This window comes from Podarcis liolepis, assembly GCF_965112155.1.
Source record: "Podarcis liolepis genome assembly, chromosome: 17".
Lineage (NCBI taxonomy): Eukaryota > Metazoa > Chordata > Lepidosauria > Squamata > Lacertidae > Podarcis > Podarcis liolepis.
The window spans coordinates 33255984-33279626 of record NC_139571.1 but is presented as its reverse complement, the minus strand read 5'-3'; the positions used below and the strand labels follow the sequence as shown (position 1 = coordinate 33279626).

The window sequence follows — 23643 nt, the reverse complement described above, 5'->3', positions numbered from 1 at the left end:
CACGAGGTTGGAGAAGGTTGGTTGGCACCATTGAGGACCTGACTACTGGAATGTAGGGTTCACACTTTTGTGTATGGGTAGTGCTCACTGGAAGGACAGATCCTGAAGCTGAGGCTCCAATACTTTGGCCACCTCATGAGAAGAGAAGACTCCCTGGAAAAGACCCTGATGTTGGGAAAGATGGAGGGCACAAGGAGATGCAGACGACAGAGGACAAGATGGTTGGATAGTGTTCTCGAAGCTACCAGCATGAGTTTGACCAAACTGCGGGAGGCAGTGGAAGACAGGAGTGCCTGGCGTGCTCTGGTCCATGGGGTCACGAAGAGTCGGACACGACTAAACGACTAAACAACAACAACAACAATGCCTGACTGATGGCTGCCATGTTTTATTTACCCTGTTGCTGTTGCCTATTATGCTTCATGTTACTGTGTGGGGTGTTGTTGCTTCACAGCTAACAGTTATTTCACAAAATGTCGGCCCCTTTGCTTATTATAACGCAAAGAAAAGCAGGATGTGCATATATTTCATCCAGGATTCTGCACACAGTTTCTTCTAAGCACTGTGAAATTAGAGGCGGCATCTGAAATTGCACATTAGATATCAAAAGAGAATAGCAAAGATGGTCTGGAGAGCAGCCCTGCACCTGGGACTGGCCATATGTGGGGCAAGTGGCAATGTCACACTCCACTCGTGATGATGCTCCACAAGGACAGAGGGGGAAAGAATTATATGAAAATTAGCCCTGAGCACTTGGCTGCCTTGGAATGTCCTTTCTACCTATTTTTAGAACTCAGCCACAGCCTTTTCCCACTGCTAAGTTTCACCACCACCACCAGTTCTTTGTCGACACACAAAAACAACACTCTCCGTCTCATGAGTCATTATTGCTTTTATTCATTATGTTTACACCCGTGCACAATTCTTGCCTGCGACAACAATCTAGCATCCAAAGCGGTTCTAAGCTCACATACAGGACAGGTAGGTTTTCTAGCACGTTTTGACATTTTACTTTTTACTTCCTGTGCTAGGTTTGAGCCTAGGGGGTGCAGAGTGAACACAGAGCGGAAAGCAATTTCCTTAGTGGACTATTTCGCCCCAGTATATACGCTCTTACCAGATGGGGCAATGCTGCGAGCCTCAAGGCTTGCATGCTGCATGCACTATTTGTGTTAAATTTCATTTTTGGTCTCAGAATAGCTTGGTGAGTACTTGGCACTTGTTTCCTTTTAAAAATAAAATTTAAAAAATATGGATAGGGGCATTTTAATTATAAACTGAGCACACTAGACAAGTTCTATTCCAATCTTTGGTCTTTTGTACAGTGGTACCTCGGGTTAAGTACTTAATTCGTTCCGGAGGTCTGTTCTTAACCTGAAACTGTTCTTAACCTGAAGCACCACTTTAGCTAATGGGGCCTCCTGCTGCTGCCGCCGTTCTTATCCTGAAGCAAAGTTCTTAACCTGAAGCACTATTTCTGGGTTAGCAGAGTCTGTAACCTGAAGCGTATGAAACCCAAGGTACCACTGTACTGTAAAATTCCTGTATGTGGACCTGGACGCCATACCCTCCAACATTTCTCCAATGGGAACAGGCGCATCCTAAGGAATCCGGGACATTCCAGGATCAAATCAGAAACTGGGATGGCTTCTGTAAATCTAGGACTATCCCTGGAAAATAGAGACACTTGGAAGGTCTGGAACAACCCCGAGGTCTGCTTGGCCTTCTTATCTGTGTGCATGCTTGTCTACTATTGCGGCATCTAGGGTTCCTTTTGTGCCAAAAATTGAACTAAGTAGCAGCAGCATGCAGTACAGTTGGAGGGGACTGAGCCCAGCTGATGCTTTTCACTAGCGTGGAACTGGATTGCAAAGCGATGTCTACAAGACCTGGCAGCTCCTTGGCTGTTGTTTACTGCTGCCAAGCAGATTAGCTCACCACCGAAGCCTTGTGTGACCGGCTTCACAGTTAGGCTGCATACACAGGCAATCGCAGATGGAGAGCAATGGAAGCATGGTCTCCTTCAACAGTATGCCACCCCCCCCCCAGCTCTAGCACTGGTCAATTTACAAGGATAATGGGGGTGGGCAGCCTCACTGTAAAGGTGAGAGAAAGTAGTGCATTTATTTTCTCCAGCACCTGTTTTTAAAGCACTACCAATGGAATACATTCGCATTTTCATGTCCTTAAAAAACGTTTTTTAAAAATATCTTTCCAGGCAGCTCTAAGCTACTCCAGATACTGTGCTACTCATCATGGGAACCATCACAACTGTCACACCAAAATGAGCACAGTATTCTTCTGGGGGTACTACTAGGAGCTGGCACTGGTTTCATCCAGTGATGCTTGACGAGCTACAGAAACTTGCAAAAAACCCTTGGATCGGAGTCTGTGATAGTGTAGGAAGAAATAAACATGTGTGCCCCACATAATGTCAACACCAGCATTACCCTCCCAACCTGGAAAGTTATACCAGTAATCTGAATACAGCAGAGACAAGGAACCTCAGGCCAGCAGGCCAAATGCAGCCTTCCATCCGGCCCTCAGGCTACATCTTCAGCAGCCCTGCCCTAGGACCTCCTTGCATGCCTGGAATGTGCCTTGAACTATGAAAATGCCTCTTGCTGGTCTGGATGGAGGAGACTGAGATTTGGGTAAATATCAAAGCACCTGACTTTTGCAAGGTTAGAATGTAAGAGTCGTACACACTGATCTGCCTACTTTCCCCCCTGGCCCCATCCACCCCCTGGTATGTGGCCCCCATAAGGTTCCCCATGAAAATATGTGGCTCTTGGGGGTGAAAGATGTTCCCCATCCGGAAATCCAAAGAGGTAGGAAATCCACATGTGTAAAAACAAAAAACACCAGTCAAAGGCCTGCAAGTCTCCAATGGCAACAGAGATACATATGCCCTTGCTGGGCTCGTTGGCAAGTCTTACTCATATCTCTCTCCAGCATGATTCATTGCTTAAAACGTGGCAAAAGTTTCCAGAAATTGAGGGGCACCAAGAACAGATGTAAGACCTGGGCAAACCAAAAGGAGGAATGAAGAATGGCTTTCAAAACTGAAAATAGATATGAGATGTCACTCATAATGACAGGTCACTTGAGTGGTATGCATAAATATACATGTAAACTCAGTTATTAATTGTTATATATAGATATAGATATATAATATCTGTGCTTATTATACTTACTCTTCATAAAGCTTATGCACAAGTGCCCTATGCCTTTATATATTATTCAACATCTTTAAAAACACATTTAGTGCAACAAATACACAGAGACCTCACCTTTCTGCATACAATTTGGATAAAATGGAATATGTACATTTAAGTGCTGGAACCAAGTTTGAATATGGCTGAATAAAATTATGCAAGGTCTACTGATGCAGATCTTTTAGGACTAACATGTTTTTATAGTTCATATAGATATCTATAAAATCTTCCCAGTGTCAAAGATATATTGCTGTATTAATAATTTTGGACATGATTTAAAAATAAAAACAAAACTTTCAAAATAAGGTGCATCTATGCCACTGACAAAATGGTATGGTGGGCATTCTCTAGTCTTTCAAGTGCTTGGGGACAGAGAAGTGTTAGGGACTCCCCACAGATAATCCTCAACACAACACACTACAAGTCAAAGGATTCTTTGGTTTTGCAATGGTTTAAACTGATGCAAAATCAATATGTTTGTGGTCTACATATGTCTGGCTTATGTGCTTGAATACATAGAGGCTTATCTTTCAGTGGCGACTGTATCTGTATTAGCTGATAAACACCTACAGATACAGAATTGGATGTCTTCATTTGTGCAACAATTTGAATGGCTAACAGTGCCATCCTATGGTTCTCTACTCAGAAGTAAATGCAATTTAGTTCACAGGACTTTCAGGTAAGCGAGCATAGGATTCAGCCTTAAAAGTTGATTGGAGGGTACAATCATCAACAATACCAATTGCCACCAGTGGCAGTGACGTTTCCAGTTCAGTATGCACCTGTGTTGACTCTGAGTCTATTCAGTTCCTTCCTTCCTTCCTTCTGCAGATTCCCATGTTCTTATTTCTAGACAATACTACTTCCACTTTGCAACCACGCCTTTAAAGCGGGAGTAAATATAAGAACAGAGCCCATCACAGACACCACCAAAAATAGCCATAGGAAGATACGGTCAAGGACCTGAGCTACAAACTTCCAGTCTTGCACCACCTAGAAAAGAAAATGATGGCCGTGAGTTTCACAAGTATTTTGCACAATTGAAGAGCAGCTTTGAAATACGCTTGGAATTTAGTTATCGATTTGTGTAACATTTAAGTTTATCATGAATAGTTCTCTCAAAGTTTCTGCCTTTCAAAAAAACACCACTCCCTGTGGCCTTTGATATTTATAAATGAATATAAATGGCATTTTTAGCTAGCGTAAGCCATAACACAAGTGAGGTGCAAACAATCACTTTTTAAATATCTAACGGGGTAGATAGAAGGTGAAACATGGTTCACTCATGGATATGAGCCAATTTCAAGTAGACCATCTAGGATTAAGCAAATGCTGGGCTAGGAGACTCTTGGCCTGATTTTGCACACAGTCAACCTACCATTTTTGGACTAGAATCCCGATGTTGACTTAGTGTGACTGCTACGGCCTTGGCCCAGTGTACCTGAAGGAACGTCTCCACCCCCATTGTTCATCACGGACACTGAGGTCCAGCTCTGAGGGCCTTCTGGCGGTTCCCTCACTGTGAGAAGTGAGGTTGCAGGGAACCAGGCAGAAGGCCTTCTCGGTAGTGGTGCCTGCCCTGTGGAGCACCCTCCCATCAGACGTCAAGGAAATAAACAACTACCTGACTTTTAGAAGACATCTGAAGGCAGCCCTGTTTAGGGAAGTTTTTAATGTTGGATATTTTATTGTGTTTTTAATATTCTGTTGGGAGCCGCCCAGAATGTCTGGGGAAACTCAGCCAGATGGGTGGGGTATAAATAATAGATAGTGATGATGATGATGATGATGATGATGATGATGATACCTGCCTGATTTTGAACTAACATACCTGCCTAATGAAGTGTTCCTTTTTCACATGCCCAGAGATATACTTGATGGAATCAGCAGCCTTTTCCAGGAAGGCAATCACAATTTTTTCTCCGTCTTTGAATTGTTTGTGTTTATGTTTCCTCGTCGGCTTTTCTTTCCGGCTCCCTTTGGGATCAGAGAATGAATAGCGATCTACATGTCCCTTCATGCACAGCAGCCTGGGGAGTTTCTGAAGGAAGAGCCTCTTCACCCAAGGAGCCATCGGGTGGTAGGTGGCCGAGGAACGATGGTGCACGTTGATTACAAAAACAGTCACGATGATGGACAAGGTGACAAAAATCATGATGAACAGCAAGTACTCGCCAATCAAAGGGATGACTTTGGAGGAAGAGGGGATGATTTCTTCAATGACTAAGAGAAAAACAGTAAGGGAGACTAAAACCGAGGTGGACAGCGAGAGTTTTTCTCCCTCATCAGAAGGCAAGTAGAAAACAAGCACAGTCAAGAAAGATAATCCCAGACATGGGATGATTAAGAAGAGAGTGTAAAATAATGGCAGTCGTCTTAAAACAAAAGAATAGGTAATGAAAGGGTAAGAATACAATCCGTCTTTTCGGTTTCCCTTCATCCCCTTGGCATTTAGGATTTCCCATTCTCCATTATCAAAAAAATCCGTCCTGTCCACATTTTCATCTACTAAAATAAGGTCCACCATGTTGCCATCGTAGGTCCATGATCCAAATTTCATTGAGCAATTCTGTCGGTCGAATGGGAAGAAGGTGACGTCCATAGTGCAGGAACTTTTATAACTGGCTGGGGGAGTCCAGACTACTATCCCATTGTATTTGACTATTGCTTTTGTCATCAAGGAACCTTCAAAGCGCCCATCAGCACTGGAAAGGGGAGAGGAGGGAAGAAAAACGTTTTGAATTGTGTTTCCAAGCTGCTATTTCCGATTCTTTTTCTTATATTCTGATTTTGCTTCCCATCGCTTTGGTAGATTGTAGACAGGTACATAATCATAAACAGGTTGCAATAAATTGTGCCATGTTTCAGCAGCCTTTTAGTACTTATTCATCCATTCATTCCAGATGTTCGTAAGCTGCCTTTCACCCACAAGCTCCCAAGGCAGAAACATTAAAACCACCATTACCAATAAATAAAACAAAAATTACTCAGCAATATAAAATTCATTACTGAATTGAGTCTTAAGTTTACTGGTAGAGACAGGGCATTTTGGAAATACTGTATGCTTTTGTTCTCTCCAGGGCTACTGAATGACCAAATAGAGGCAAATGCTTGTGGTCACTGTAAAAATTGGGAGGTTACACTGCTAGGCCTCTCCCCAAGATTTTACTCCATGTCTATAACACCCTCCCTTTCTCAAGGTCCTGGCACAGCCCACCCCAACTTGCTGGTCCCCTAATGACATGCCTACTGTATGCCCTTGGAAGAGAAGGAGAATAGGACCATGTTTGGGGCTAGAAAAGAGGTGGAGAAAGCAAAGGTAATAATCTACTATTCTCCTATAGCCACTAGCTCTAAGTGCCGTATTTTTCGCTCTATAAGACGCACCAGACCACAAGACGCACCTAGTTTTTGGAGGAGGAAAACAAGAAAAAAAATATTCTGAATCTCAGAAGCCAGAACAGCAAGAGGAATCGCTGTGCAGTGAAAGCAGCAATCCCTCTTGCTGTTCTGGCTTCTGTGATAGCTGCGCAGCCTGCATTCGCTCCATAAGACACACACACATCTCCCCTAACTTTTTAGGAGGGAAAAGGTGAGTCTTATAGAGCAAAAAATACGGTAACTTCAAATACATATGTACACATTCTTTTGCTATTCTTGCTACTATTCCTACCCACCCACCCATTTTGTATGTCAAATTTTTGACTATAATCTCCTTGAGCAGGCATGGCCTCCAGCTGTTTTGGGACTACAATTCCCATCATCCCTAACCACTGGTCCTGTTAGCTGGGGATGATGGGAGTTGTAGTCCCAAAACAGCTAGAGGGCCAAGTTTGTCCTTGAGGCTTTTTGCTAATGTTACTTTGTAGCAGATGTGGGGGATCATTGGCCCTCCACATTTTACTGAAAGCTAACTCCTATCAGCCCCAGAAAGCATGGCTAATAATCTCAGCCGATTGGGAGTTTGAGTTCAGTAAAATCTGGAGGTTCACCACACCTGCTTCATACAGTACACAGATGTCGCTATACAAAGAAAATAAATTATCTACCTTTCAGCTTCTCTCCTGAGACCCCTGCACACACAAGTACGAAAAATACTGTAAAAAATGAGTGTCAAGATCTGTATACTCACTTTTCAAACAAAACAATATCTGGGAGCCAGAGAGATTCAGATGGAACTCGAATTGCAGTGATTCCACCATAGTCCTCCGGATTCCAGCACAATTTTTGGTCAATCCATTCCTGCAATAATCAGCAAAAGCACCACTGTTGCTTGATCAGTTTCACTACAAGTTGAATACTCTAAGGAACCAAATCAGAATAATTCTGTGGCATCCATCAGCTTCAAATATGTCCCAATCATGAATCCAGTTTCAGCCCACAGAAGCACATATTACAGTTGCCATCAAACACAATCCGCAGAATTTCACAGAAACCAGACAGGGCAAACCTGGGCAGGGAGTCTCTGTCCTGAATATTCGCCTTAATTTTTAATGAAAAATTCCTTCCAGCAAATCCAGTTTAGGAACATAGGAAGCTTATTTCTTAAATAAAACTTAAGGAAGGAAACGGTATACAGTACAGAAAGCTTCCTTATGCCAAGTCCACCACCTAATTACTGTCTGTGCTGGGTCTTAGCAATTCCTGGAAGTTTCAGACGGGAGTCTTCCACAGCCCTACATGAACCTATTAGTAAAGAACCTGTGAAATGTTGCATGCAATGCAAGTACTCTGCTACTAAGCAACCAACTCCTGGAAAGATTCTTTCAACGGTGTCTCCGAAAAATTTTACACATCACTTGGGAAGACAGGTGAACTAATGCCAGTGTACTGGAAGAAGCAAAGATCACCAGTGTTGAAGCAATGATTCTTCAACATCAACTGGTCATGTTGTGAGGATGCCTGATTATCGTCTTCCAAAGCAACTACTCTATTCCGAACTTAAAAATGGAAAGTGTAATGCTGGTGGTTAACAAAAGAGATTTAAAGACTCTCTCAAGGCAAATCTCCAAAAATGTAGTATAGACACTGACAATTGGGAAACACTGGCCTGTGAGCACTCCAGTTGGAGAACAGCCTTTACCAAAGGTGTCATGGGCTTTGAAGACGCTCGAACTCAGGACACAAGGGAGAAACGCACTAAGAGGAAGGCACGCTTGGCTCACCGTGATCAACTCCCACCCAGAAACCTATGTCCCCACTGTGGAAGGACGTGTGGATCCAAAATTGGCCTCCACAGTCACTTATAGACTGACTGTTAAAACCGTGTTTATGGAAGACAATCTTACTAGGCTACGAGTGATCGCCAAAGAAGAAGAAGAACTAAGCAATGGTTGCTTGTTTTCAGCATCCCTGCCATGGTGCCCTAAGTCTTTACCATTCATTAGTTATGAAAATATAGGGGGAATGTGTGGCTGATATCCTACCCAGTAGCCAAGAAAGAAGTAAACTTGCCTTCGTTTCCCAGCACTCTGATCAATGAATGAGTCACTAGCTCAGGGTTACATCAACTGCTATGCATGCAGAAGGCCCCTTGTACAATCCCTGGCACCCCAGGTAGGACTGGGAGAGAGCCCTCTCTGAAATCCAGGAGAGTCGCTGTCTGTCAGTGCAGAAAGTGCTAAGGTAAATGAGTCTATGTTCTGACTTGGTATAAGGTGGCTTCCTATGTTCCTATGAAGATTAACAAACACTTTGACACTTTGAATTAAGTTTGAATGAAATAAGTCACTGAAAACCTACAGGATTGCTAACATTTAGGTTTGGGTTGCTTCATGTTGAGTTATGGCGCTGTGGGTTAAACCACAGAGCCTAGGGCTTGCCGATCAGAAGGTCGGCGGTTCGAGTCCCCGCAACGGGGTGAGCTCCCGTTGCTCGGTCCCTGCTCCTGCCAACCTAGCAGTTTGAAAGCACATCAAAGTGCAAGTAAATAAATAGGTACCACTCCAGCAGGAAGATAAACGGCGTTTCCGTGCACGGCTCTGGTTCTCCAGAAGCGGCTTAGTCATGCTGGCCACATGGCCCGGAAGCTGTATGCCGGCTCCCTCGGCCAATAAAGCAAGATGAGCGCCGCAACCCCAGAGTTGGTCATGACTGGACCTAATGGTCAGGGGTCCCTTTACCTTCACTTACCACCACCCTTAGTATGTCTTTTGGCCTCAGGCACAGCATAAAAAAATCTGGTTACGTTACAGTCACACAATTGCTTCAGCGCATACCTGCGCATGTGGCTAAAACTCATCAAAAGGCAGTTTTAAAGACATGGCTGCTGAGGGCTAAGACATTCATTTGGCAGGACCCTCGGCCAGCAGGGCTCTGTGCTTTTTATGTGGACGTGCTAGAGATCTCCCAGGGAAAACATGATATATTGAGGCAACAAGTACCATCGAGACCAGAGTTTCCCAAACTTGGGTCTCCAGCTGTTGTTGGATTACAACTCCTATGATCCCATCATGATGGGAACTGTAGTCCCAAAATAAGCTGCAGATCCAAGTTTGGAAAACCCTGATCTAGACCTTGAGACTGAAGCATAGTTAATCACAACTCTTTTTCACAAGTGCAAGGCACAAAAATCCATGAATCAGATGGACCATCTGAATGTCCCTCTTTCAGAATTTTTTAAAAAAACTATTACATATTTATTACTACTACTACTACTACTACTATTACTACTACTATTCTCTGCTACTTAGCCTTTAAAAGCATCTTGATCTGCAGGCATTAGCAGGTATAATGCTTATTTCTCTGCTGTTGTGCAAAGCTTCCCAGATGATTTGGAGAGCTCAAAGTGCTCTTAAAGGCTCAAGAGCAAGCCAAGTCACTTTCTTCCGGTCAATTGACCACCATATGTTGACGTCATGCTGCAGTGGATAAACCAGGCTATCTGAGTGGCATCATGCTTACAGTAATAATCAAAGGAAAGGAAAGCACCTCTCCCCTTATATTTATTATTTATAAGTTTTTAGGTTGCGCTGCGGGAATGCAAGAGAAGGAGGAATGTGTGAGCTTACTAAAATCAATATCAGCAATGAAAGCATCTTCCTGTAGAGAATTCAGGCACAGGACTCTTACAAGATCCTCCTTTCTGCAAAAAAACCAGCTCATGATACTTCTGAGAAGTTATGGATTTCTCAAAGGTGTGAGGTCAGTAGACTAAATTAAGGGCTCTCTTTACCCCAGGTGAGGGGAACCCTTGGGCCTGCAGAAGCTGCTGAACTCAAATTCCCATCATTCCTGGCCACTGGCCGCGCTTGCTGAGGTTGATGGGAGTTGTAGTTCAGCAATACCTGGAGGGTCAAACGTTCTCTACCTCTGCAGTGCTTGTGCCAGGCAATGCTGAGTTGAAAATTAAACATTTGCTCCTCTCTTTCCTTTTCTAGCAACAGGAAGTAATGAGCACACAATAACCTGTAACCGGGCACAACCTTGTGACAGTGTCATGAGAAGAGGTAGAAGAAGAGTTTGGATTTGATATCCCGCTTTATCACTACCCGAAGGAGTCTCAAAGCGGCTCACAAACTCCTTTCCCTTCCTCCCCCACAACAAACACTCTGTGAGGTGAGTGAGGCTGAGAGACTTCAGAGATGTGTGACTAGCCCAAGGTCACCCAGCAGCTGCATGTGGAGGAGCGGGGAAGCGAACCCAGTTCACCAGATTCCGAGTCCATCGCTCTTAACCACTACACCACACAGGTAGCTTGATTGTATGCAAACTTTTTTCAGAAATATGTCCCACTGTGCATCTTGAACCTTCTCTCCAGGGCTGGCCCAAAATAGTTTGCTGCCTGAGTCGAAAGACAAGATGGCACCACTCCCTACGCCATGTGGTGAACTCAACTGGAGGGAATTTTACTTCAACACTGCCATCATTGCACATGGCAGCAGTGGGCTAGTTCAGGGGGTGCAGAACAGGCCGTATGGCTCAGACATCTGCTCTCCAACAGAAGGAAATGGCTGGCAGGGTTGCTGCCATTGCCATCAGACTTTCTACAGTCACCTAATTTTGCCTAATAGTAGGGCTGGCCCTGCCTTTATTTCTATTTCTCTGCTCCAAATTGCTTGCATTTATAGGGCTTCCCACATATACATGTAGACATACACACACACATAGTGCTCAAAAGTTGTGTTTACCTACATTTTGAACCAAATTGGTGGAAGCCACTTGGGCAACAATTTAGAATGGTGAAATAGCAAGTGCAAAAAATGGGTTAAGCATCCCTCCTCTCACTGCTGCTCCTCTCAAAATCCTAGCTCTGAGTGTATGTTTGTTTCTAAGGTCAACATCAAGCTCTGCTCCAGAGATTTTCCTGCAACATACAGTTAGACCCTCAGTTTCTCAATTTCCTATCATTATTCCTAGTTAAGCTGCTCTGTATAATGTACTCAAATCATCTTTCTCTTTAATGCTTACACACTTCAGATGCTAATAATCAATTATACCCTTCAAGTAGCTGACACATCTTTAACTCTTTCCATTACTTTCCATTGTGCCTGTTTCTTCAAGACTTCTACGTTTACTTTTGTGCTCTTCTCTGTGGACAGGTTTACCCACATTTTAAGGACCACAACGAATTATTGTGGTTATGGTTTCACCTACAGCAACAGTTCTTCTGAGGGGCAAATGATACATTATGTGAGGTGCAGTGCTTTACTCTTAAGTGCATGGTTGTCTTACACAAATTGCCTAGCAATTGGCGGGGGGACGGGACATTAACCCTTTATCCCCCTTGTGATTCCAATCTATATTAGGTCCCTCCCATCTCTTGCAGTCTTCATTAGGGGGAAACTCACATTCACTTCAATGCAAAATTTGCAGGTACAGGGCCCCCAATATGGATAGGGATCATAGCAGTAAGCAGAGGGTTAAATCTCTCCCTCCTGCCCCCACACTATGGTTCCCCCTCAGCTCAAGGGGACCATGCTGTAAAAGACAAAAACAAAAAAATCCAAGGCACATAAAGTCACAGGTAAGTGGCTAACACAGGTTTGGCTCAACCATGAGACAAGATGAGGTGACCGCCTCAGGCGGCAGAATTCACAAGGATTGCAGATCTGGCCTCCAAGGAATGCATAGCCCATTCCTTGTAAGCCAGATCTGCCTGCTCCTCAGCAACCCCCCTCAGTGCCTCCTGTAAAGTGGCCTCTTGGAGGCGTTGCTCGTGTCCTCCCATCCTTGTTCCTGAGGTAGATTTTTATTCCCTCCATGTTCATTGGTGGGGGGACGCCATTTTGTGGTTCACCTCAGGTTCCAAAATGTCTTGGGCAAGCCCTGGGATCATGCAAGATGTAGTTAGGTCCTCAGTATGTGGGCTGGGAATTCCCCAGAGACTGTGTGGAAAAGTCACAATCTTCCACTCCCCGTCAGGAGGCAAGGACGGTCACCCGTTTTGCTGACCGCTTGAAGAGCAGCTTAGTATAAATCACTGCGCAACGGCAGCACATTCCAATATATGAGCAGCAACTTGCAGCTTAACCCCGCTCCCCATTTTGTCTTTTTACATTGACTGAAGAAAGCTTTTGTCGATCAGATGATATTGCCAATCACCCTTGTGCCCTCTAAGAGAGAAAGAATAGTCCCCAAGGGCTGGTGTGGTCTGCCTTGCCAAGACAGTAAGCAAAGGGTATGTTTACATGCCTTATCCTGGGGTACAAGTTGAGCTGCAGTCAGGCACGTAAGGAGCCAGGGAGCAGTTCAGAAAGTGAGATTCTGGTTTATTTTGAATTCTGGTGGCTCACCCCAGCCCCAATTCAGCAAGCCCAGAGGCAAAGATTTGGCAGAAGGAGAAGCAAAAACTTAAGAGTCACTCTACAGACTAATTTGTAAGCAAATGAAAATTGATTTAAGTTAAATACAAATAATTCAAATGTTAACATTTGAAAGTGCCAAGTGTTTCTCAGTCACCACCACTCATTTACCTGGAAACTGGAGTAAATAGACATTGATGTCTTAACTGAGACTCTAGGTGATTGTAGAATAGTTTCTGTGTGACTGATTGTTTTCCTTAAATCGCCATACATGAAAGGATGAGTGACATTTCCAAAATGAGAGCTGAAAATTCAAGGACGGGGATTGACAAGTCCTTGTGGAGAACAGGACACTATAGCTCTTCCCTCTACTCCATGGCTCTGGCCCTGTTTCACAGTCCTAGTGGGATATATCCAAACTGGTGCAAGGCAGAAAGAAGGCTGTTGCTTCAGCAGATCTCCCCAACCGCACCCCAAGCTGTGCACAGAGAAGGGGTTTCAGCCCACAGAGATATATTTTTGGCTGACAGGAACCAGCATGGCCACTGCAGCGAGTTCTCTGCTGAACCTTTTAAAAGAATTCAAGCTGATGGCAAAACTCAACTTGATTAAGTAGCTTTCTGCACAGCTTCCTGGCTGGATCATACTGCCCAAGGACTACTACAGATTGCCCTATGAGAGGTGCAGGGGACCTTTGGTTCTCAAGATGTTGCCAAACTATAATCCTATTATTCCTGGCCATTGGCCATGCTTCATGGGGATGATGAGAGTATGACCAATGACCAGGAGTGATGGGACTGTAGTTCGGCAACATCTGGGGAGCCAAAGATTCCCCACACCTACCCTAAGATATGAGAAGAGGGAGAGAGTGGTGACTGGCTTGGACTTAAGGGGACAGGGCACTAATAATAATAATAATAATAATAATAATAATAATAATAATAATAATATTTTACAGTGGTACCTCGGGTTATATATGCTTCAGGTCACATACGCTTCAGGTTACATACTCCGCTAACCCAGAAATAGTGCTTCAGGTTAAGAACTTTGCTTCAGGATGAGAACAGAAAACGTGCTCCGGCGGTGTGGCAGCAGCAGGAGGCCCCATTAGCTAAAGTGGTGCTTCAGGTTAAGAACAGTTTCAGGTTAAGTACAGACGTCCGGAACGAATTAAGTACTTAACCTGAGGTACCGCTGTATTTATATCCTGCCCTCCCCAGCCAAAGCCGGGCTCAGAGCAGCTAACAACAGTAAAAATAGCACAGTTTACATAAAATCACAACCAATTAATTTAAATACATTCTAAAATCAATTCAGAATCAAATTAATGGCAACCATTGGGCTAGATTACAGAAGTAGACAAGGGGTCAGACTGTGCCTTGGCCAAAGGCCTGGTGGAACAGCTCTGTCTTACAGGCCCTGCGGAAAGATGTCAAGACCCGCAGGGACCTAGTCTCTTGTGACAGAGCATTCCACCAGATCAGGGCCACAGTCGAAAAAGCCCTGGCTCTGGCTGAGGCCAACCTAACCTTCCTGTGGCCCAGGATCTCCAATATGTTTTTATTTGAAGACCGTAAGGTCCTCCGTGGAACATACCAGGAGAGGTGGTCCCATAGGTACGAGGTACAGTCAGAGGGGAATTTAAGGGAGCAGGAGCAGTTTGCCTGCACTGGGCACCAAGCTGAGAGGTCACTGCAGGGGACACAGCAACAATGATGAGCAACAGGAGGTGAGAGGAGGCAGGGGTCCATCAAATTTTGGTGTTGCACAGGCCACCACTGACATTTCAAAGCCCAAAGTCCACCACTGATTCACTATGCCATCATCATCATCATCATCATCATGCCCCAACCACTCTGGGTGGCTTCCACCACATATAACAACTTAATAAAACATCGAACATTTAAAACTTCCTGAATGCAACACATTCAGGCCATCTCAAATCAGTATGACCTTCTTTTCCACTGTAAACCATGCTCAAATTGCTCACGATATCAGGAAAAAGCTTACACCGTAAAACACGTCAGGAAAACTCACAATTACTAGATATTAACCAAATGTAAACAGCCATGTGTATAATAATAAGCTAAACAAAACTTATAATATTAACAAATACACGTGTGGTTTGGTTTTTTTTTTGTGTGTGTGTGTGTGTTTATTAAAAAAACAAACCTCAACTAATAAACTCAATCTGTCCCTAGGCATTAGCTTTTCTTTTAAAAAAAAGAAAAAACAGCTGAGGAGATGAAGTGTTAATAAACATAGCACAACACCATATGTCTTCCCATAGCAAACTCCGAGTTATCCTGAAGAAATCATGTATATGCTCCAATGCTTTCTATTTACCCGGTCCCAAGGAAACAGCTTCCATATAAAAGCCAGTTGCTGACATCTCTCCCTTGATCACACTCTAACTTTTTAGGGGTGCCTCTTCCCTTCCTCTAGACTGGGGCCTCATCTGCAATGTGCATTTAAAGCAGTATCATATCACTATCAACAGTCATGGCTTCCCCCAAAGTCTTCCTTCAGAAAACCCTTTCTGCATCAGCTTGTCTGCCACAGAACTTCTGCAAACATCTCTATGTATTCTAGAAGACTGAAATGCACAGCTGGCTCCCTCAGGTCAGACTACCCTGAGACTGGATGTTGAAGGGAATTATCTGCTGTGGTGGGCTAGCTGACAGGAGAACTCTTTTTTTGTGCCACTTCAGACTCCATATTTTGAAAACTGCTGTTTACTAGACAATCAATTCCCCTCCCCATTTTGTAATACAAGTGCACAAAGCTAGGCCAAGACATTTTGACACCTGAGGTGCACAACAAAATGGTGTTCCCAGCAAGGAAGAAGAGGTGAGTGAATATCTATACCAGGAACAAGGAAGGAGTGAAGTTCTATATCGGGGTCTGCTACCCCTGTGGATCCTACTGTCTCAGGCAGTTCCCTCATCTTGCCTCATGTGTGGGCCGGCCTTGGAAGTGCAATAGATTTATCGCCTATAGAGACCATTGATCAGCATTGCCCTGAAGATGTAACCCAGTTAGGCCATAGTATCTGGGGTGTAAGATAGCTTAATTCAAGAACCTCCCTCTCCACATCACAATAGAACATTTACTGTAAAAATTCACTGACAATGATGAACATTTACACTGACTGCGTTGTCAAATATTTTACCTGTTTCAGCCATACATTAGTTGTCATCAGCTGATTCTTTTCATCCTGTGGAGAGGGAAAGAAGCAGAAATCATTTATTCTTCTGAAGAACAACAACCTCCCAGCATTCTCCAAGAATAAAGAGTCTGCAACCATTTCAGAGTTTTCCACTTTCCAGGACAGTCCCTGTGTTAAACAGATAACCTAAGGGCTGGATCTACACTGAACTAAAAAACACTAAGAAAAAAGTTATATAGCTCTCAATGCAATTTTCCATTGACTGCTGTACAGCACCCCCTGATGTCACATTTTTATAGCGCATTTATAACGTTATAACTCACCAGTATAGATTAGTCCCTGGATTGACTTATTCACATTCACATGGGAGTTTAATGTGGGTTTGAAACTGCTTGCATCCCTCTCTTTTTTATGCTGTCCACATGACGTCCTCATCCAACTGGTAGACCACACTTTTATTACATTCAATTCAGATTTTCCTGATCTGAGGATAATCTGATCACATATTAACTGACTGTGGGCACACTATGTACAGTATGAGTAAGTTTTTTTCAAAAGAAAATGTGTGTGACGTATTTCCACATCCCTATTCCTATTTTGTTTCCGAAAGCCCAAAGGACTTTTGGGTGGTAATTGTTTTATTCTTAAAATGTAGCAGAACTGCTCTATAGAAGGCAAGGAAGGAAAGGAGGACCCAGAGAAATAGATTACATACCACATCTACTAGTTGGGATATCTTTAATCCAAAGTACACCTTTATGGTATCATTGGCATGTTTCACAGGCCTGATCCATTTCTGATACCCTTGAAATAAGTGCCGCAAAAGTGCATCTTCATTCTCGGCAAATGAGCTGAACACAGTAAAAGCTGAAAGACAAAACTAAGAATTATTGGAAGAACGGTAGGGTGGTGGGGTGGGATATTCAGTGCTAACTTTAATGGTAAATATTCTGCCATGTGAGACTTCAGTGGATGGGCAGGCTGGCAAAGGACAATTTAAATATGTGCTCAATTTTATCACTAATCATAGGGAAACCCAGGACGATGCAGAATTCACAATAACAGCTCACTTGGATGGAGCTAAAATAGATGAGCCTGTGCTGAAGATCTATATATAAAGGAAGATCTGGATGTAGTCAAGAAAGGTACCATTTTGATGTGTTTTCTTAGAATTATTTTCCAAAACATGCTGTTTGTTTGTTTTTTGCTGTCCCCAACACGAAGCACTTTTTAAAAAGAGGCTAATAGTTAGGATTGGGACACGGGTGGCGCTGTGGGTTAAACCACAGAGCTTAGGGCTTGCCGATCAGAAGATTGGTGGTTCGAATCCCCGCAATGGGGTGAGCTCCCATTGCTCGGTCCCTGCTCCTGCCAACCTAGCAGTTCGAAAGCACGTCAAAGTGCAAGTAGATCAATAGGTACCACTCCGGCGGGAAGGTAAACGGCGTTTCCGTTTGCTGCTCTGGTTCACCAGAAGCTACTTAGTCATGCTGGCCACATGACCTGGAAGTTGTACGCCGGCTCCCTCGGCAAATAAAGCAAGATGAGCACCGCAACCCCAGAGTCGGTCATGGGGTCCCTTTACCCTTTACCTAATAGTTAGGATTACCCCATCCCTATGTTTCAGCCACACTAAGCCAACCAGGAGACCAGAACTCCCAAAACTTTAACAACACAACAGAGTATAAAAATTTGGCAGATGCGGCTTTTCACACCTTGTATGACAATCTGCACTTGCCAAAATTCCCTTTTACCAGTGATGTTGGGTGCCCATTGAGACTAGTAGGGCGCAGCCAGAGCCAATGACAGACAGAGCCAACTAATTCTATTTTTCTCCTCCCTGGTGATTTCTACAAAGACCACACTGAGACTAAGGAGGAGGAAGCTGACAGCCAGCCAGTGCCATTCTCTGGACTGGTTGTAAAGTAGGGGTGTAAGAAGGCATTGTTCTCCATCCTGTCTTTAGCACATACAGCACTGTTTCCATTCTGCTGCAGTTTACCTTCATCTCACTGTCCGCTGTGGACTGAAAATAACAACAGTGAATATGGGTTTTATTCTCCAGATTGATGCTGGTGCAGACATGGGACAAATAAGTGAACATCTTGGGTGTGAATCCTAGAAAACCTGCTCCCTGCCTTGCCGGCCTTTTCCGCCTGGCCTGGGAGGGCAGGGTCCTGACTGACTCCAGCTAAAAAAGCTAGGCTGCTGAGATCATCCAGAGATCATCTTGGTTGTCTCTTAGCGCAGATCTAGATCATCAAGTCTCAACTTCCACAGCTGCCACCCACCAAGAACAGGATTGGCAGCAACAGCAGCAGATGTGTTCTACGCTTCAGATAATATTTCATTCTCTTGCTAATTATGCTGTTTTAAATCTGCAATTCATCTTTTGCTTTATTCAGTAATCCCTCCCCAAGATTGTTTTATTTGATGTTTTAATGTGTTGTGAACCACTTTGAGATTTTCTCTTTAAAATATAAAGCGGTTTAGAAATGAAACCATTCGCCACCATCTTCCATTGTCATCATAATTCTCTGATGTCCCTAGCTGTGAGAAAGAAGGCTTGGAGGACTCATGCCTGAGTTTGGTGGGACAGCGTCCCACTTACCCTAATGGGCAATGCTCCACTGACTCCCATATAACCATTCACTTAGTACAGGCGTTCCATCTTCCTTTGCCTCCAGTCCCTTCAAGGAGCACTTTTATAAGTGGACAACTCACAAGACCTACATAATTCACGGATGAGCAAAAAGATTGATATTGGGGGTTTTTTCTGGAAGGCAATACTCCACATTTTAAACAATAAATGCTGGGTCTAGCGACTGGCATCATATTCTTTACAGGGATAATAGCCTGGAAAGTATAACCAGCTGTGTAAGTACTATCTAGATTGCTATGACCCCAAAAAGTGAATACAGTTGGCTATGGGGGAAGAAAAATGTGGGAGGTCAGGGAGGAGAGGGAAAACTAATCTCCTAAACTGTATAAAATGAGAAAATTTGTTTGAATAATGACATTTAATGTGATGGCTGCAAATAGATAGATAGATAGATAGATAGATAGATAGATAGATAGATAGATAGATAGATGATAGATAGATATAGATAGATGATAGATAGATAGATAGATAGATAGATAGATAGATAGATATAGATAGATGAGAAAAATAGGTCAAAAGTCACAAATTCCTCAGCTTAAGGAAATGAAGGTGAATGTATTGTGCTGATAACATTGCTGTGGTAATTATGAGGCATAAAATTAGAGAACTAATAAAAATAAATTTATGGGGCGGAGCAAGCTGCCAATGCCGGACATTTGGTACTCCGCCTACCTGCGACTCCCAAGCCTCCCCCGAGCTGTCAAAACAAAGGAGGAAGGGGGAAAATCCACCGGCAAAGCGGCGCAGCTCCCACCTTCCCCCAATGGCTTGGGGTAGGCTTGGGAGTCGCAGGCGGGTGGTGCACCAAATGTCACCCCCCTCAGCGAAAACACCCAGGGCGGTATACCCCCACCGCACCCCTTCTTCCGCTCCTGCCTCCTATGGTACTGGCTACACCAGAATCCATGTGCATGTATGAGGACAAGTCCATGAATTCTGTGTTTTGTTCTGTTTTTTAAGATCTACAGTGGTACCTCGGGTTACAGATGCTTCAGGTTACAGGTGCTTCAGGTTACAGACTCCGTTAACCCAGAAATAGTACCTCAGGTTAAGAACTTTACCTCAGGATGAGAACAGAAATCGCATGGCGGTGGCACGGAAGCAGCGGGAGGCCCCATTAGCTAAAGTGGTACCTCAGGTTAAGAACAGTTTCAGGTTAAGAACAGACCTCCAGAACGAATTAAGTTCGTAACAGAGGTACCACTCTACACAGAGACAGGGCATATATTCACACCAAGTCTGCAGAGAGGAATGCAAGACTTTTGAAACAAGACTTGTCCATGGTGGATTTCCCACAAGGCCCTTTTTATTGGGCTGTGTTTTCACACAACTGAAACTACGAAAATTCTTTCCCAGGTATAAAAATGCATCCACAACGGTGCAAATTGTTGACTATACAGTGGTGCCTCGTAAGACGAAATTAATCCGTTCCGCGAGTGTCTTGGTCTAGCGGTTTTTTCGTCTTGCGAAGCAACCCTATTAGCGGCTTAGCGGATTAGCGCTATTAGCGGTTTAGCGGCTATTAAAGGCTTAGCGACTTAGCGGCTTAGCTGCTAAAAGGCTATTAGCGGCTTAGCGGCTAAGAAAAGGGGGGGAGCGGGAAAAAATCTCAAGACTCGCAAGACATTTTCGTCTTGCGAAGCAAGCCCATAGGGAAATTCGTCCTGCGAAGCAACTCAAAAACGGAAAACCCTTTCGTCTAGTGGGTTTTCCGTCTTGCGAGGCATTCGTCTTGCGGGGCACCACTGTATTTGGGATTTGCAGACATTGCTCTTGCAGTTCACATCTTAACTCCTCCATGACCACACTAGTCACTATGTGGCCTTAGGGAAACCATGACCTCTCAATCTGAGTCCCTCCCCCAACTGGCAAAGCAGGACAATAACACCAAATGGCTCATTTACTGGTTTGCTTTAAGGATTACAGAAATAATGCATGTGAAATGCTTGGAATACTCAAAGATATAGCTGCTAAGTATTATTATTAGCCAGCTTGAAAAGGCTGCAAAGACAGGTTTCTGAGGCTGCCTCAGAATTAGCACAGTTTGCTTGCTTCCTGCCTACTCAGCCTGTACATTGGTAAATATATTGTTCTTCTGCGTTTTTTCTTGGGTTTGAATGTGTATGTTTTAAATCACGCAGAAGGTTCTTTTAGATACATATGACAGGAAGCAAATTTTAGAAACGAAAGGTAACAAACAGGTACTACAAAAACACCATACGATTCCAATCCTAGGGATAATGACATGAAAGTAAGTTGTGTTGACGATAATGGGATTTCATTCCCAGTAAACTCACACAGGATTACCCTAGAACCTCCAGTACTTTCTCCTCATAAGGAAATTGAACCTGGAAAAGGCTGCCCCATTCATATGGGACTGGCAAACAATATTATCACCTTCCAGACTTTGGGGAAAGGGCCATTGGAGCTCTGGGGTGGAGAGGGTGGCAGGGAGAGAAATGAAAAGCAAATAGAAAAAGCTGTGGGATGGCTGGTGAAATGAATTCCCATTTAGTACGAACATGAATAATGGGCATTCTGTGAAAAAGACAAATGGTAATTACATTCTTTTGCAGTTCCCACTAAAAGGTTTTTTTTAGTAAAAGCTAGTATTTCCATTTAACAGCAACAAGAAACCTCTCTCACACATGTTATCTAATCAATTTGGCACTTTGAGAAAGAAGCAGTATTTGTTTCCATTTATCTCTTACCATAGGAGCCAACTCCTAGGGGCCGAGGGGTCTTCAGCCACCCCAATAAAGTATTTTGAGCCCCCCACCCCATTGATGGGCATTGCCATTCAAATGGTTGCATGAACCACATCACGTGACCAATTATGTGGGGCGGGGCTTACCTGACCCCCTATTTTAATTCAACTTGGCACCCCTGTCCCTTATTGCCCTGGCTCCACCTCCTCCTTTCCCTTTCATCTAAATTTAGTGTGTAAGCTCATTCAGGCAGAGACCTGCCTTCTGCTCATATTTCTCTGTAATGCACTATGTGTACTACCTGTGCGAAATAACAACATTTGCATTTATTATTTCTTACGGTGATCATCATAATTTCACTTAATTACTGAAGTCTTCTCAAAGACAAGGTTGTTGACCAGAAGATGGCAATACTAAGATGAGTCACTGGCTAACCAGTGCAGCTTTCCCCCCCTCTCCTTTCCAGGTCCTTTGCTTATTACACACAAACACAAACAAAAGTATTTGAAACACGCTTAAAGAACACAAGGCAGTGGTTTAATTTTAGAACCTAAGATGCATCTCTCTGTTGTTGCAAGCAGTCTCAGTTCAAGCACTTACGTTTAATTTGAATAAATTGCACTTACCTGAACTGTTAGTACAAAGAAGGAGGGACACTATAATAAAAGCAGGAAGCTCCATCCTCGCAACCACATCTGCAGCTGGATTTCTTGCTTTTCATAGGCAAACAACTTCCATCCAAAGATACGAGTTTAGACACAATGATTCTACTGTAAACTGTGATGGCTAATAGGCTGGAAACAGGAAGAATAGCATTTGAGCCTTATCTTGCACCACAGCGAAGCTTCTTAAAGTACACTTCATTGATTTTCGGTCAGCTGTCACAGGCTGCAAGCCAAAAATAAGAATAATCCCTGGGTCCTAAACTCTGCCTCGTTGCTTATCCAGGATAACCAAGGTACTGTTGAAAGCTAAATTCAAAGAACACCTAGGACAGAGCCAAGCAACTTAGAACCCGATTTGAATTCCATAAATGTCTGGTCGTAATCTCTTTGCCATTTGATAAGTAATGGGAAGTGCTCCTCCAGCTGTTCAAATACGCTCACTGCAGCACACCCCTGTTCTATGGGAAACGTAAAGTGTGATGCCCTTGATGGCAAAACAGACTAAGACTGTAGCATGGAGATGGGGGAACCGTGGCACTGCGGACGTTGTTGGACTCCAAATCCCATCAAAGCATTTCCAAAAGCAAGGTGATGATGGGAATAGTAGTCCAGGGGAACAGGTATCCGGAGCTAGCTTTCGGATAACAAAGGAAGGGTCAGGCTCTGTAGGATCTGGGGGTGTTCCTAGGAAAGGCAGGTATCCGTCCAATAAAGTCCAGCACTAAAGTGAGCCCTAACATTGCTAAGCAGGGCTGTGTGACAGCTAAAGACCCACCCCTCAATATAATAATAATAACAACAACAACAACAACAACAACAACAACAACAACAACAACAACAACAACAACAATTTATTATTTGTACCCTGCCCATCTGGCTGAGTTTCCCCAGACATTCTGGGCAGCTACCACAAAGACCAAAAATACACTAAGATGTCACACATTAAAAACTTCCCTGGACAGGGCTGCCTTCAGATGCCTTCTGAATGTCAGGTAGTTGTTTATCTCTTTGACATCTGATGGGAGGGCGTTCCACAGGGTGGGTGCCACTACCGAGAAGGCCCTCTGCCTGGTTCCCTGTAACTTGGCTTCTCGCAATGAGGGAACCACCAGAAGGCCCTCGGCGCTGGATCTCAGCGTCCAGGCAGAACGGTGGGGGTGGAGACGCTCCTTCAGGTATACTGGGCCGAGGCCGTTTAGGGCTTTAAAGGTCAACACCAACACTTTGAATTGTGCTCGGAAACGTACTGGGAGCCAATGTAGGTCTTTCAAGACTGGTGTTATGTGGTCTCGGCGGCCGCCCCCAGTCTAGCTGCCGTATTCTGGATTAGTTGTAGTTTCCGGGTCACCTTCAAAGGTAGCCCCACGTAGAGCGCATTGCAGTAGTCCAAGCGGGAGATAACTAGAGCAATGTTTTGGGTAATGTATGTTTGTTGTGGTACCAATGGATGCCCTCTGCTATGTCCAGTGGGGCTTCTA

The 23643-nt window shown here is 44.0% G+C and overlaps 1 protein-coding gene across 3 annotated transcripts in view; it reads right to left on the bottom strand.

Annotated features, from left to right (window-relative positions):
* CHRNB3 (cholinergic receptor nicotinic beta 3 subunit) overlaps positions 1-22533 on the bottom strand; it is a 35121-nt gene extending 12588 nt beyond the window's left edge. The window contains exons 1-6 of one of the 3 annotated variants that reach the window (XR_014520495.1): positions 22127-22533; positions 16846-16997; positions 16134-16178; positions 7351-7460; positions 5050-5923; positions 2474-4211 (exon numbers count right to left, since the gene is read on the bottom strand). Coding sequence is in view for 2 of the 3 variants with exons in the window: in XM_083481529.1 (XP_083337655.1) it covers positions 4068-4211; positions 5050-5923; positions 7351-7460; positions 16134-16178; positions 16846-16997; positions 22127-22181 (1380 nt within the window). In the remaining variant the exon portion in view is untranslated. Of the gene's footprint in view, positions 1-896; positions 4212-5049; positions 5924-7350; positions 7461-16133; positions 16179-16845; positions 16998-21356; positions 21444-22126 lie in introns of those variants that run through there. The other 2 variants (XM_083481529.1, XM_083481530.1) reach the window with 2 other exon arrangements.
* Positions 22534-23643: the final 1110 nt, after the last annotated feature.